At 47.7% G+C, this 14,272-nt stretch overlaps 1 protein-coding gene across 2 annotated transcripts in view; it reads left to right on the forward strand.

Annotated features, from left to right (window-relative positions):
* Nucleotides 1-728: 728 nt before the first annotated feature.
* Nucleotides 729-14,272, forward strand: part of EXOSC9 (exosome component 9) — a 56,406-nt gene continuing 42,862 nt past the window's right edge. The window contains exon 1 of one of the 2 annotated variants that reach the window (XM_069743884.1): nucleotides 729-915. In XM_069743884.1, the coding sequence (XP_069599985.1) occupies nucleotides 850-915 (66 nt within the window). In that variant the 5' untranslated portion in view covers nucleotides 729-849. Of the gene's footprint in view, nucleotides 984-14,272 lie in introns of both variants that reach the window. The other variant, XM_069743885.1, reaches the window with a different exon arrangement.

The following is a 14,272-nucleotide window of genomic DNA, read 5'->3' on the forward strand; positions in this document are numbered from 1 at the left end:
GACATCAGCGCCCAGCGAACCAAGGCAGGTGCCAGCGCCGTGTCTGGAAGCTCTGATCCCGTGTAACAAGGGCTGGATGTGCGCAGGATGTCACGTCTGACATATTACAGGGTATTTCCAATAGAAGGTTTAACTTCACTGGGAACCAATAGACATAATAACAGAGCTGCAATTGTCATGCGGGTCTGAACTACAGAATATAATATTTATCCCATAGAGGTAAATGACGAAAAAAATAGTGGAATTGCTGTTTTTTATGTTTGCCTTCAGAAATGTAAAAAAATGGGCGAGAATGTCGCATGGGCCCAAATATGTAAAGATGAAAACTCCAGCAACCAACGCCCTCACAGCAACAGACAACTAGGACACATCGTTATTGGAGGGAGATGAGCGATACTGAGTGAGGAGGGGACACTGGAGCCAAAAGTGAGGGAGTGAGCATCTGGGAAGACATCTTTCTCCATGAAGAGGCTGAGTGCAGACAACTCGCAGCAATCATACAGCCCGCACTATACATTAGTCCATGTCAGAGAACGAGACCCCACGTTACACAGAACAGCTCTACTACAGCAAAATGGCTGCGCACTCCGCCCTGACTCTGTCACATCAACCAGCGGGCAGGCTGACAAAGCGCATGCGCAGTACCAGCTGCTGCTTCCCCTCACGTTGACGGCTAACGTCTGACGTCATTAGATGCGGCGAAGATACAGAGACTGCGCGTTTGATGACGAAGTTACAGAGACTGCGCGGTCTGATGACGTAGTCGCCCCTCACGTGTGTTTTGGGCGCAGGAGTTGCAGTTTGTGCCTGCATTTATCGTGTATGTGTCGTTAGTGACAGAAGGCGACAATGAGGGAGACCCCGCTGTCCAACTGTGAGAGGAGCTTCCTGCTGCGGGCGATCACTGACAGGAAGGTGCGTGCACGGAGATAATGGCGCTGGGAGCCTGGCGAGCTCCGCTTCACTGTCACACTACACACGATGTATGTGCCTGCACATTTCTATCTATCTATACAGTACAGAGCAAAAGTTTGGACACACCTTCTCATTTAAAGATTATTCTGTATTTTCATGACTATGAAAATTGTACATTCACACTGAAGGCATCAAAACTATGAACTAACACATGTGGAATTATATACCTAAAGGGAACCTGTCACCCCGTTTTTTGAGATTGAGCTATAAATACTGTTAAATAGGGCCTGCGCTGTGTGTTCCTATAGTGTATGTAGTGTACCCCGATTCCCCACCTATGCTGAGAAATAACTTACCAAAGTCGCCGTTTTGCCTGTCAATCAGGCTGGTCAGGTCGGGAGGGCGTGGTGACATCGCTGGTTCTTCGTCAGCTTTACGTTGGTGGCGTAGTGGTGAACAAGCAGCGCGCGATCTTTGTTTGCATCTTTAGTTTGCATCTCGGCTTTGGGAAAATGGCCGCCGCGATCTCTAATGCGCACGCGCGGCATCCCGCGGCCATTTTCCTGAAGCCCCGTGCAGCAGAGCACTCGATCTGCGCACGCGCGGCCCCAGGAAGATGGCCGCCCCCACCGACGAAAGGGATGACAGCGCAGATCGCGCGCTGCTTGTTCGCCACTACGCCACCAACGTAAAGCTGAGGAAGAACCAGCGATGTCACCACGCCCTCCCGACCTGACCAGCCTGATTGACAGGCGAAAACGGCGACTTTGGTAAGTTATTTCTCAGCATAGGTGGGGAATCGGGGTACACTACATACACTATAGGAACACACAGCGCAGGCCCTATTTAACAGTATTTATAGCTCAATCTCAAAAAACGGGGTGACAGGTTCCCTTTAACAACAAAGTGAAACAACTGAAAATGTGTCTTATATTCTAGGTTCTTCAAAGTAGCCACCTTTTGCTTTGATGACTACTTTGCACATTCTTGGCATTCTCTTGATGAGCTTCCCCTGACGGAGCCTCATCTTGGAGGTGATACGCGTGGGGCCATGGTCTGTGGTCCGTCCCGGGTCCTCTGAACCTGCTTCCTTTCAGGTTTATATTGCTTTGGTAATTTCCTCTTCTCATGGTGCATGGATGGATTGTCCATATTATGGGTTGCTATAGGTAATCTGGGGTTTGCCGTATTACTGGTGCCCGTTGCATAAGCCTATTTCATGCCTATATTGTTCTTCCTTTTATTTGGATGGTATACCCTGGGTACCCCATGAGCCATTGAAGGAGGGAAATATTCCATATATATGTATTTCTGCATATGTATTGTGTACCAGGTTGTATATTGTGGTTTATGCTATATGCACAGGATGGTAACAGTTGTGTGTTCATTTTAATTATGTTTTAACTGTGTGTTAATAAAGTGGATCTTTTTTTTCATATTATTATTGCTGTGGTGTACATACTGTGGTAGTGCTTTGTCTTTTATTTTTCCAATTGTTGTTCTCTACCTATTGCAGCCCAGCTCTCTTACAATTTTCAATGGCTGTGCGCCGGGTTTTCTTAGTTTCGAGCTTCAAAAGGTAGTCACCAGGAATGGTTTTCACTTCACAGGTGTGCCCTGTCAGGTTTAATAAGTGGGATTTCTCTCCTTATAAATGGAGTTGGGACCATCAGTTGTGTTGTGCAGAAGTCTGGTGGATACACAGCTGATAGTCCTACTGAATAGACTGTTAGCTGCTTTTTTCTTGCCATAATACAAATTTTAAGTAAAGAAAAACGAGTGGCCATCATTACGTTAAGAAATGAAGCTCAGTCAGTCTGAAAAATTGGGAAAACTTTGAAAGTGTCCCCAAGTGCAGTGGCAAACACCGTCAAGTGCTAAAAGGAAATTGTCTCACATGAGGACCGCCCCAGGAAAGGAAGACCAAGAGTCACCTCTGCTTCTGAGGATAAGTTTATCCAAGTCACCAGCATCAGAAATCGCAGGTTAACAGCAGCTCAGATTAGAGGCCAGGTCAATGCCACACAGAGTTCTAGCAGCAGACACATCTCTACAACAACTGTTAAGAGGAGACTTTGTGCAGCAGGCCTTCATGGTAAAATAGCTGCTAGGAAACCACTGCTAAGGACAGTCAACAAGCAGAAGAGACTTGTTTGGGCTAAAGAACACACGGAATGGACATTAGACCAGTGGAAATCTGTGCTTTGGTCTGATGAGTCCAAATTTGAGATCTTTGTTCCAACCACCGTGTCTTTGTGTGACGCAGAAAATGTGAACGGATGGACTCTACATTCCAGGTTCCCACCGTGAAGCATGGAGGAGGAGGTGTGATGGTGTGGGGGTGCTTTGCTGGTGACACTGTTGGGGATTTATTCAAAATTGAAGGCATACTGAACCAGCATGGCTACCACAGCATCTTGCAGCGGCATGCTATTTCATCCGGTTTGCGTTTAGTTGCACCATCATTTATTTTTCAACAGGACAATGACTCCAAACACACCTCCAAGCTGTGTAAGGGCTATTTTACCAAGAAGGAGAGTGATAGGGTGCTACGCCAGATGACCTGGCCTCCACAGTCACCAGACCTGAACCCAATCGAGATGGTTTGGGGTGAGCTGGAGCGCAGAGTGAAGGCAAAAGGGCCAACAAGTGCTAAGCATCTCTGGGAACTCCTTCAAGATTGTTGGAAGACCATTCCCGATGACTACCTCTTGAAGCTCATCAAGAGAATGCCAAGAGTGTGCAAAGCAGTCATCAAAGCAAAAGGTGACTACTTTGAAGAACCTAGAATATAAGACATATTTTCAGTTGTTTCACGCTTTTTTAAGTATGTAATTCCACAGCTGCCAATTCCTAATCGTCTGCACATAACCCTTAGAGTCTAAAGGTTATGTGCAGACGATTAGGAATTGGCAGCTCTCTGGATATGTCTGCTGCGTCTATAGCGTTGCCGCCTATTGAACGCACGTGAATCCGCATGTGTTCACTGAACCTTGCTCATTCGCCACGTCCAATACATTGTATGGGTGAAAATGACATGCTGCTATCTATAAAGATGCACCACATGTCCGTCTCCGCAGGTAAGCCGCAAGTGTCTGTGGACACATAGTGGACATAGGGTTTCTTTAAATCCAATCCACTATGCTGTAACATCTGGACACTGCACAAGTACGGAGCATCCAACCCGCAGCATTTACTGACCGTGGGAATGTACCCTAATATTCCAGGCTGATGGACTTATCGCTGCTATGCCAGCATTTCTTCCACATAGCGGTATGTTTTACTTTTAGGGGGTAGCTTGCTGATTTCTAGGGGACCCGTCACCTACGCAAGACCCCTGCTAATCATGAGAACGGAGCTCTAAAGTGCCTTGTATGAATGGAGTGATGACAGGATGATTACAGTACTTTTTGGGGTTGAGGCAAATTTTCTGCTGCAAATTCATTCACCTAATACAAGCATACTGCTTTGTTGTGTGGATGCTCTGTAGTCTCCTCTATGCCCTTGTCTACTGTAAGCAATAAAAATTAACCACCATATACTCTCCTGTTTGCCGTAGTCCATGTAATCCATGTCCCACGGCGATCTCGCGTGTAGAACAGTCACATCGGGAGACTTCTCTATCCTGCAGCTAGCGATACACTGGCAGGAGCGTCATTGCTCTCGCAGTGTATAGCACTGAGCTACAGTGAGAGTTCACCAGCTGATCAGCTCTGGTGGTCTCGCTTACGGCACCACAACTGCATGAGAATTTTCTCACGCAGCAGTGGTGCTGTAAAGGTGATCACCGGAGCTGATCAGCTGATGAACTCCTGTGAACTCTCTCTCCGCAGGTCAGTGCTATGCACTGCAAGAGCGATTACCTCCTGTGTCAGTGTGTAGCCGGTAGTTCTTGGCTGCTTTCAAAGTCATCAAGATCGTTGTGGGACATTATGGATTTTTAAAAGATAACTAAATTCCAGCGTTATCAACTGACTGGTGGGAACAGTTTTAATTAAAAAAATAGAATTCTTACCGTTAATTCGGTTTCTAGGAGCCTTCCACGACAGCCACCAGGAGGTTGTCTCCATTCCCTAATGGGGGACAGGAAGCACAAGAGGTTAAAAACCCCTCCCACCTCCCATTAACCAGTGACTTACAACAGAACCCATAGCACCGGTTACCTTTAGGTTCTCAGAAAAATATCCAAGAACATCGGGAGGGAATTAATGCTGTCGTGGAAGGCTCCTAGAAACCGAATTAACGGTAAGAATAATTCTATTTTCTCTAGTAGCCTTCCACGACAGCCACCAGGAGGAATGCCAACCAATTCTGTATTTAGGGAGGGACCACAGCTTGAAGAACCTTTCGGCCAAAAGCAAGATCCCGATTGGACCAGAAGTCCAATCTATAATGCTTAGTAAAAGTGTGTAGGGAAGACCATGTTGCTGCCCTGCAAATCTGCTCCGATGAAGCGCCAGCCCTTTCAGCCCAAGAGACAGAAGTAGATCTGGTGGAATGGGCTTTTAGGCCCGCAGGAACAGCAATATTCTGAGTTGAGTATGCTTCAGAAATGGCCTTTTTTATCCAGTTGGCAATGGTACTCTTCGCTACCTTCTTGCCTTTGTTTCTGCCAGAAAGATGAACGAAGAGATTTTTGTCAATTCTAAATGATTTAGTATGTTCTAAGTAATATAACACTATACGTCGTACATCCAAAGTATGGAATCTGTGTTCTTCCGGATTTGAAGGATTGTGACAGAACGATGGGAGGACTATATCCTGTGATCGATGAAATTCTGACACTACTTTCGGTAGGAAACAAGGATCTGGACGGAACACAATGGAATCATCTCTTATGGTAAGATAAGGTTCTCTTATTGAAAGGGCTTGTATTTCCCCTACTCTTCTTGCGGTAGAAATTGCAACCAAGAAGGCCGTCTTGTAGGACAGAAGTTGCGAGGAACAAGATGATAATGGCTCAAATGGAGGAGCCGTAAGACCTTTTAGGACTATGTTTAAGTCCCACGATGGCACGAAAATTTGTCTTCTTGGACAATGTCTTGATGCTGCGACCATAAACCTCTTTATCCAACGATGACCCGCAAGGTCCCGATCAAAGACGGAACTTAAGGCTGACACTTGAACTTTCAAGGTACTTGGCTTCAGCCCCAACTCTAATCCTTTTTGTAAAAAATCTAATATTTGTGAAATATTAGGATGAAAAGGGTCAGGTTTATGAGGATGACACCACGAGGAGAATCTATTCCAGATTTTGCCATATATGGCATTGGTAATAGGTTTTCTAGATTTCTGTAGAGTAGATATTACCGACTCTGAAAGGCCCCTAGCTCTTAGTACCTGGGCTTCAATAGCCAGGCTGCCAGTTTGAACTTCTGTGGTTCTGGATGATAGAAGGGGCCCTGGCAGAGGAGATCTTCTGATACTTGAAGAAAGACTGGACCGTCCACCTTCAGTTCTTCGATGAGGTGGTACCAGCTCCTCTTCGGCCATGCTGGAGCTACTAAGATAGTCTGGACCTGATCGTCCCGGATCTTCCGGAGGGTCTTCGCAAGTAACGGTATTGGAGGGAACCCGTATGCTAGATGGAACCTCCAAGTATGAGCAAAGGCGTCTACTCCTTGAGACCTGTCCTTGGGGTTTAGGGAGAAGTAGTTCTCGACTTGTGCATTCTGGGTGGACGCTAGAAGGTCTATATCGGGAAGACCCCACCTGTCTGTCAACATTTTGAAAACGTCCGCCTTCAGGCTCCACTCTCCTGGATGTAAGATGTGACGACTTAGGCGATCTGCCTGAACGTTCACCGACCCCTTGAGGTGTATCGCTGAAAGTGAGAGGAGATGTTTCTCTGCCCAGCAAAATATTCTGTTTGAAATTGCTTTCAGTTGGTTGAACTTTGGACTCCCCTGGTGTTTTAGATGCGCAACAGTCGTCATATTGTCCGAGTACACTCTGACATGTTGACCTATAACGAGACTGCTGGCTGCCAGAAGGGCCCTCTCCACTGCCAACAGTTCTCTGGAGTTGGAGGAACCGGAGCTTTCCTTCTGATTCCAGAGACCCTGGAATGGAATTTGCGAGACCACTGCTCCCCAACCTTTTTGACTGGCGTCCGTTGTTACTGTAATTAGCGGATCTTGCACCCAGTCGACCCCCTTCAGTAGGTTTGATTGGATCGTCCACCAGGTTAACGAGGCTTTTACCTTCCCTGGAGTGTAAACTCTTCTGTTTAGGGAATTTGGATTCCCGTTCCAGTTCCCTAAGATGTGCGCCTGCAAAACTCTGGAGTGGCTCTGAGCCCACTGGAGTGATTGTATACAGGCCGTCATCGAACCCAGAAGAGACATCGCAACCCGTAAGGTCGGAGAACGTTGTTTCCTGAAGTGTGAGACCTTGGAAATTAGATTCATCCGATGTTCCTCTGGTAGGAAGGATTTTTGACCTTCTGAATCCAAGAGGACTCCGAGGAATTTCCTCACCTTTGATGGTGATAGCTGAGACTTTTTTAGATTTGGAATCCAACCCAAAAGCTGTAAGATGTTCAGAGTTTTGGAAATTCTCTGATTGAGAACTTCGGCGGAAGGACCAATTATTAACAGGTCGTCCAAGTATGGTACTATAGCGATGTCTTGGCTCCTGATATGGGCAACTGCTTCCGCCATGACTCTGGAAAACACCCTTGGGGCTGAGGAGATCCCGAAGGGGAGAACATTGTACTGGAAATGTAAGATTTTTTGGTTGAATTGGACCGCAAATCTCAGGTATTTCCTGTGCCGAGGATGTATTGGAATATGGAAATAGGCATCCTTGAGGTCTATTGTTGCCATATATGAATGAGGAGCTATTAGAGGGATGGCTGTTTTTACTGATTCCATCTTGAACTTGCGGTAGGTTATGTATTTGTTGAGAGCTTTCATATTTATTATAATACGAGATTGCCCGGAAGGCTTTTTTATCATGAAGATACGGGAATAGTGTCCTTCCCCTTGCTCGTTCACCGGGACTATGGATATAGCTCTTGAGTCTAGCAAGTCCTGTATTCCAGCCATCATCAACTTTTGAGTCTCCCGAGATGACGGGGAGGTGACTCTTAAGATCCTGGGAGGAGGCGCATCGAACTCTATCAGTAGACCCTGTTGGATTACACTCACCACCCAGGGGCTGTTGGAGATATTCTGCCAACTGTGAACGAAGTTCGAAAGCCTCCCCCCCACCGGATCGGAGTCATTGCTTTTCTTGTTGTGTTTGTTGGGGAATAAGGATGTTTTTAGGCTTCCCCTTAGCATAACTCCACCTCCCGGTTTTTCCTTTCCCTTTACCCTGGGAGGGCTGGGGCTGGGAGGGTCGAAAAAAACGCTTCCTGGGAGGTCTCTGCTCAGGAAGGGTTTTCTTTCTGTCTGTGGCTTTCTCTAAGATGTCATCTAAGGAGGGCCCAAACACGTAGTCACCCTTAAAGGGAATAGAACACAGTTTTATTTTTGACGTAACGTCTCCGCTCCACATCTTTAACCAGAGAGCTCTTCTGGCTGAATTTGTCTGGACCAAGGATCTGGCGGCCACCCGGATAGATTCCAGTGAGGCATCTGCAAGGAAACCTGTTGCCCTGTGTAAGATAGGCAAAGAGTCCAGTACCTCCTCTCTTGGGGTACCCTGAGAGATGTGGCTTTCTAACTCTTGTATCCAACGAAAGAGAGAGCGGGCCACGCAGGTGGATGCTATATTGTATCTGAGGGCTGAGGTAGACGTTTCCCAGGATTTTTTGAGAAGGCTCTCAATCTTCCTATCCAAGGGGTCTTTTAATTGGGAGGAATCCTCGAACGGCAGAGCTGTCTTTTTAGCCACTCTAGCCACCTGGACATCAATTTTTGGAATGTCCCATTTTATTAGGTCCTCCTCAAGAGGGAACCGATGCTTAAAGTCTGGAGGCGTTGTTAGCCGTTTCTCAGGCAATTCCCATTCATTATTAATCATATCAATTATGCTTTTATGGACGGGGAACCCGGGTTGTTTTTCAGTATGTATGCCAAACAGTTCGTCTTGTATAGACTGAGGAACTGATTCCTCTTTTAGCCCCATAGTGTTCCTCACTGCAGATACCAATTCCTCAATATATTCAGAGGAAAAAAGGTATTTCCTAATTTCCGCAGATTTACGTGGTACCGCATCTTCCCATTTGACAGAGGAAGACGTATAAGACCCCTCAGACTCTGACTCAGAGTACTCCTGGATTTTCCTCTTTTTAGGGAGTGGTGGACCAGGTGTGAGGATGGTGGTGGCGGTGGAGGTGGGGCGAGTGTGGCCAAAGAGGTTTGAACCTCCTGCCTAACCAAGGAGCGAATTTCATCAATCAAAGAAGGGTGTTCCGCTCTGACGATTTTATCCGTGCAAGGTTGGCATAACTTTTTCTCCCAATCTGGTGGCATTTTTACATTACAGGTGGCACATTTGCGCTTGGTAATGTTTTTAGGGCCAGGCTTGACTCCCTGCAATGAGAGAGGAAGCCGTGTAAGAAAAGGTATATTGAAAAATGTGCCTTTAAATGGGACCCCCTCTGCCGTACTTACTAGGGCTTGGGGAGCGCTGGGCTCTGCAGCTGCAGGGCAAGACGCATCCATGCTTACAGCAGCTTACCTGAGACGTCTTCGCAGCTTATGTAGAAAATAAGCCTGCACCAGCGCGTGGCAATTAGCCGCCCCTCCCCCTCCGGAGTCCCAGGCAGGCGTGCGAGGATGCAGCGTGCCTCGCACGCCGTTCGGTAATCCATTTCTCTAGCCTGTATCGCTCCTGCACAGGAGCGCCGACCCGGAAGTGGAGCGTCACCTGACTTCCGGGTCGCCGAACAGCGCGCGCTAGGAGGGGGAAACGCCGGAGAGCTCAGGGAGGCCTCCGGCGGGCACCCCGACCAGCTTTATCCCCGCAAGAGGACGCAGGAGGCCGGGGGAATGCGGTCCCAGAATCCCGAGGAGACGGGAGGCACAGCGCAGGAGGAAGCCGCGGGGGGCCCGACCTTAAGTGCCCGGCAAGAAATTTAACACAGGTACTCTGCTTAGAGCCGCCGCAGCAGCGCACCAGGAACCTCTCCATGCCCCATGGGGGACAGGAAAGACACTGGTTAATGGGAGGTGGGAGGGGTTTTTAACCTCTTGTGCTTCCTGTCCCCCATTAGGGAATGGAGACAACCTCCTGGTGGCTGTCGTGGAAGGCTACTAGAGAAATAGCTTTTATTTGACCTGGCCATGATTAAGACATTGAGTCGAAACGCGTTGGTCATAAAGGCTGCATAATGTGTATTTTGCTGTGATGTTCTATTTATAATGGTGGATAATTTGTCCTGAAAAAAAAAGTTATATGGTGAAATAAAAGCTATTTTTATAATGAAAACTGTTCCCACGGATACTGCTGTAATTTGTTTATCTTTGGGATTGCACTGAGTACTCACTTCTATCCGCACTGGATCCGGATCATGGAATATAGACTACATGGGTGAGCTAACAATTTTCTACATTTTGTCTTATGGATTTTTATCTTCTTGGCGGACAGGTGAGGAATATTGTGGTGTATTTTATTTTTGTTACAGGAGACGTTGGCTTCAGTGGATTAGGCGTTCAGTAAGTATGGTTTAATTCAGTTTCAATAAAGGACTGTCATTAATTAAAATAAAGGACTGTATTAGTTCACTTGCTAACTCACCAGGGCAAGTGAGAAGAGCAAGGCTAAGTGCCAGATTTGGCGCATCTTATAGATGCGCCTTTTTCTGGGGCGGCTGAGAGCTGATATTTCTCTAGTAACCTTCCACGACGGCATATGGAGGTTGCCTCTTTGCCCTAATGGGGAACAGGAAATGGAGAGGTTAAAAGGCCCTCCCACCTCCCTCTCACCAGTGTCTTTCCTGTTCCCCATGGGACAGGAGAGGTTTACTTCATATGCAGTGGTGGCCGGTAACTACTGCTATGCAGGCTCTGCCTAAAAATCTATAACCGGGCAGCATGGGGTCGTTTTTCTTACCTCCCCTTCCCGATTATGCTGCTCCCGTCGCGCCGCGCTGCGGTGTCCTCGGGACCTGGTCCTAGCCTTCCCGCGCCCCCGTGAGGGCAAAGCAGGCTAGTGTTCCTATCCGGAGTCCTCCTGGAGCTCTCCGGTGTCCTCTCCTCCAGCATGCCGCTGGCAACCCGGAAGTGAGCGCGCGCGTCACTTCCGGTCTTCTCTGGGCGCCTAGAGACACTTCCGCCGGCGGCATCTCGTGCAGGACGGCGTCCTCCACCCTGGGCCATGGAGGGGAGGAGGAATTCCAATCGCTGGGGGCTGGGACATGCCTTAGAGCATAAAACCTGCCAGAAGACGTCGCAGGTAAGACTATCCTATCATGGAGAGCAGTACCTGCCCTGCACCTGCAGAGCCCAGCGCTGCCCCTGCCACAGTAAGTGTTGCAGGGACAAGGGGTCCTTAGATGGTATTTTTGGGATATTACTATTAGCATGACTCCCTCTCCCCTCTCATTGCAGGGAGAAAAGTCTACCCCCAAAACTACTACAAAAAAGAAGTGTGCCATCTGTAACGTTAAGCTGCCACCAACTTGGGAGAAAAAACTCTGCAAGACCTGTACTGACAAGATTGTCAGGGCAGAGCAACCTTCTTTATTAGAAGAAATACGCTCCTTGGTCAAACAAGAGGTGCAATCCTCCCTAGCGGCCTTTACCCCCCCACCCCCACAGCCACCCTCCCCAGCTAAAAAAAGGAAAATCCAGGAGGAGGATTCTGAATCCGAATCAGACCTCTCCTATGCCTCATCCTCGGGTAGACGGGAGGAACCTACGTCCCCTATAACCTCTGAAGTTCGGAAATACCTTTTCTCTTCAGAATGGGTTGAGGATTTAGTAGCTGCTGTACGCAGTACTATGGGGCTGGAGGAAGAGCCAGAACCACAGTCCATACAGGACCAGATGTTTGGCGGTATATCCAAGGGTAAACGGGTGGGGTTCCCGATCCACTCAAATATATCTGATATGATCGATCAGGAGTGGGAACTTCCTGAAAAACGTCTCAGTACTCCATCTGAGATGAAGCATAGATTCCCCCTAGAAGGAGATCTGACTAAATGGGATGTTCCGAAAGTTGATTCTCAGGTGGCAAGAGTGGCTAAAAGAACGGCTCTTCCATTTGAAGACTCGTCTCAATTGAAAGACCCGATGGACAGGAAAATTGAAAGTCTGTTAAAAAAATCGTGGGAAACCTCCTCGGTAGCCCTCAAAGCCAACATTGCTTCAACCTGCGTGGCTAGAGCACTTTTTCGTTGGTTAGGTGAACTAGAATCTCATATATCCCAAGGTACATCTAGGGCTGAATTATTGGAATCACTACCCAGTCTTCTTAGAGCCACGGGTTTCCTAGCAGACTCTTCTATGGAAACCATCAGAATTGCTGCCAGGTCATTAGTACAGACCAATTCGGCTAGAAGGGCGCTTTGGTTAAAAATGTGGTCTGGTGACATCACCTCCAAGGCTAAATTATGCGCCATACCATTTAAAGGTAATTATGTCTTCGGACCTTCCCTGGATGACATCTTGGAGAAGGCAACCGATAAAAAGAAAGCCCTCCCAGAGCAAAAAACTCCCAAAAAGAAGTTTTTTCGTCCCTTTCAGGGCCAAACCTCTCAGAGAGGGAAAGGCAAGTCTGGGAGGTGGAGTTACCCGAAGGGAGGCGGGAGAAACATCCTTATCCCTCAGCAACAGCAGCAGCAGTCTCAACAAGAGAAGCGGTGACTTCGACCCGGTGGGGGGGAGACTCTCAGATTTTATTCCCCAGTGGCAAAAAATTACCAATTGCTCCTGGGTCCTCAAGGTCATCGAAGAGGGTCTTCTAATAGAACTCATCTCCTCTCCCCCACGGGGTCTAAAAATCACCTCCCTTTCCTCTATGAAAGACCAGTCCACTCTAGAGTCGGGTCTCAGGACCCTGAAGATGTCAAATGTGATATCACAGGTTCCGGAATCAGAGAAGGATCGGGGACACTACTCTCGTCTATTTCTGGTTCCCAAACCATCGGGCGAGTCCCGTATTATTATAAATCTGAAGGGCCTCAACCGGCATGTCAAATACCGGAAATTCAAGATGGAATCAGTGAAAAATGCGATTCCCTTGATAAGCCCGCACTCCTACATGGCCACTATCGATTTGAAAGATGCTTACTTTCACATCCCCATTCATCAGAGGCATCGCCAATATCTCAAGTTTGCAGTGCAGAAGGGACATATGATAGAACACTATCAGTTCAACGTCCTTCCATTTGGGATCTCCTCTGCTCCAAGAGTTTTTTCCAAAGTAATGGGGGAAGTAGTCTCCTTCATCCGGAGGCAAGGCGTCTGTATAGTGCCATACCTAGACGACCTTTTATTAGTGGCTCCCACCAAACAATCTCTGGAGTCTCATGTATCAAAGACCCTCGATATTCTGACATCTCTGGGATGGGTGCCGAATGTAGAGAAATCTCACCTACGACCCTCCAAATGCAGAAAATTCCTGGGAGTTCTTCTGGACTCTGCAAGACAAATGTCCTTCCTCCCTTTGGAACATCGTCTAACTCTACTTTCAAAAGTCAAGATGTTCAGAGACACCAGATCTCCTACAATCAGAGAAGGCATGTCTCTACTAGGATCGATGACAGCTTGCATCCAATCGGTACCCTGGGCCCAAGCCCATTCCAGGATTCTTCAGGCACATATCCTACAGAATTGGAATGGTCAGCCCAGTTCTTTGAACAGGAGACTATACACACCGGGCTGTGTCAAGGCCTCTCTGGCATGGTGGATGACTCCGAAAAATTTACAAAAAGGAGTCAGTTGGTCTCAGATTCCTCTGATTACGGTCACAACAGATGCCAGCAAAAGAGGCTGGGGGGCCATGATAAATCACACACCTCTCCAAGGGCTCTGGGATCAATCGACGAGCAGAAAATCATCCAACTACAGAGAGCTAAAAGCTGTAGAGGAAGCCCTCCTGATGGGGGGTCATCTTATCAAGGGACATCATGTCCGAATATATTCGGACAATGTGACCACGGTGGCTCACATCAGACATCAGGGCAGTTCAAAAAGCAACAACCTGAAGAAACTATCTGCCAGAATATGTTCCTGGGCAGAAAGACATCTGTTATCCCTGACAGCAGTTCACCTGAAAGGCTCATCCAACACTCAGGCGGATTATCTAAGCCGTCAGGACATTCACCCTGGGGAATGGGGTTTGAGCAACCAAAGTTTCGAAATGCTGGTGGACAAATGGGGTCTTCCAGAAATCGACCTTTTTGCATCTCGGCAAAATGCGAAAGTCGAAGCATTCTTCTCCCTAAACCCCAGAGACGGCT

Source organism: Ranitomeya imitator, chromosome 1, assembly GCF_032444005.1.
Source record: "Ranitomeya imitator isolate aRanImi1 chromosome 1, aRanImi1.pri, whole genome shotgun sequence".
In the NCBI taxonomy this organism is placed as follows: Eukaryota; Metazoa; Chordata; class Amphibia; order Anura; family Dendrobatidae; genus Ranitomeya; species Ranitomeya imitator.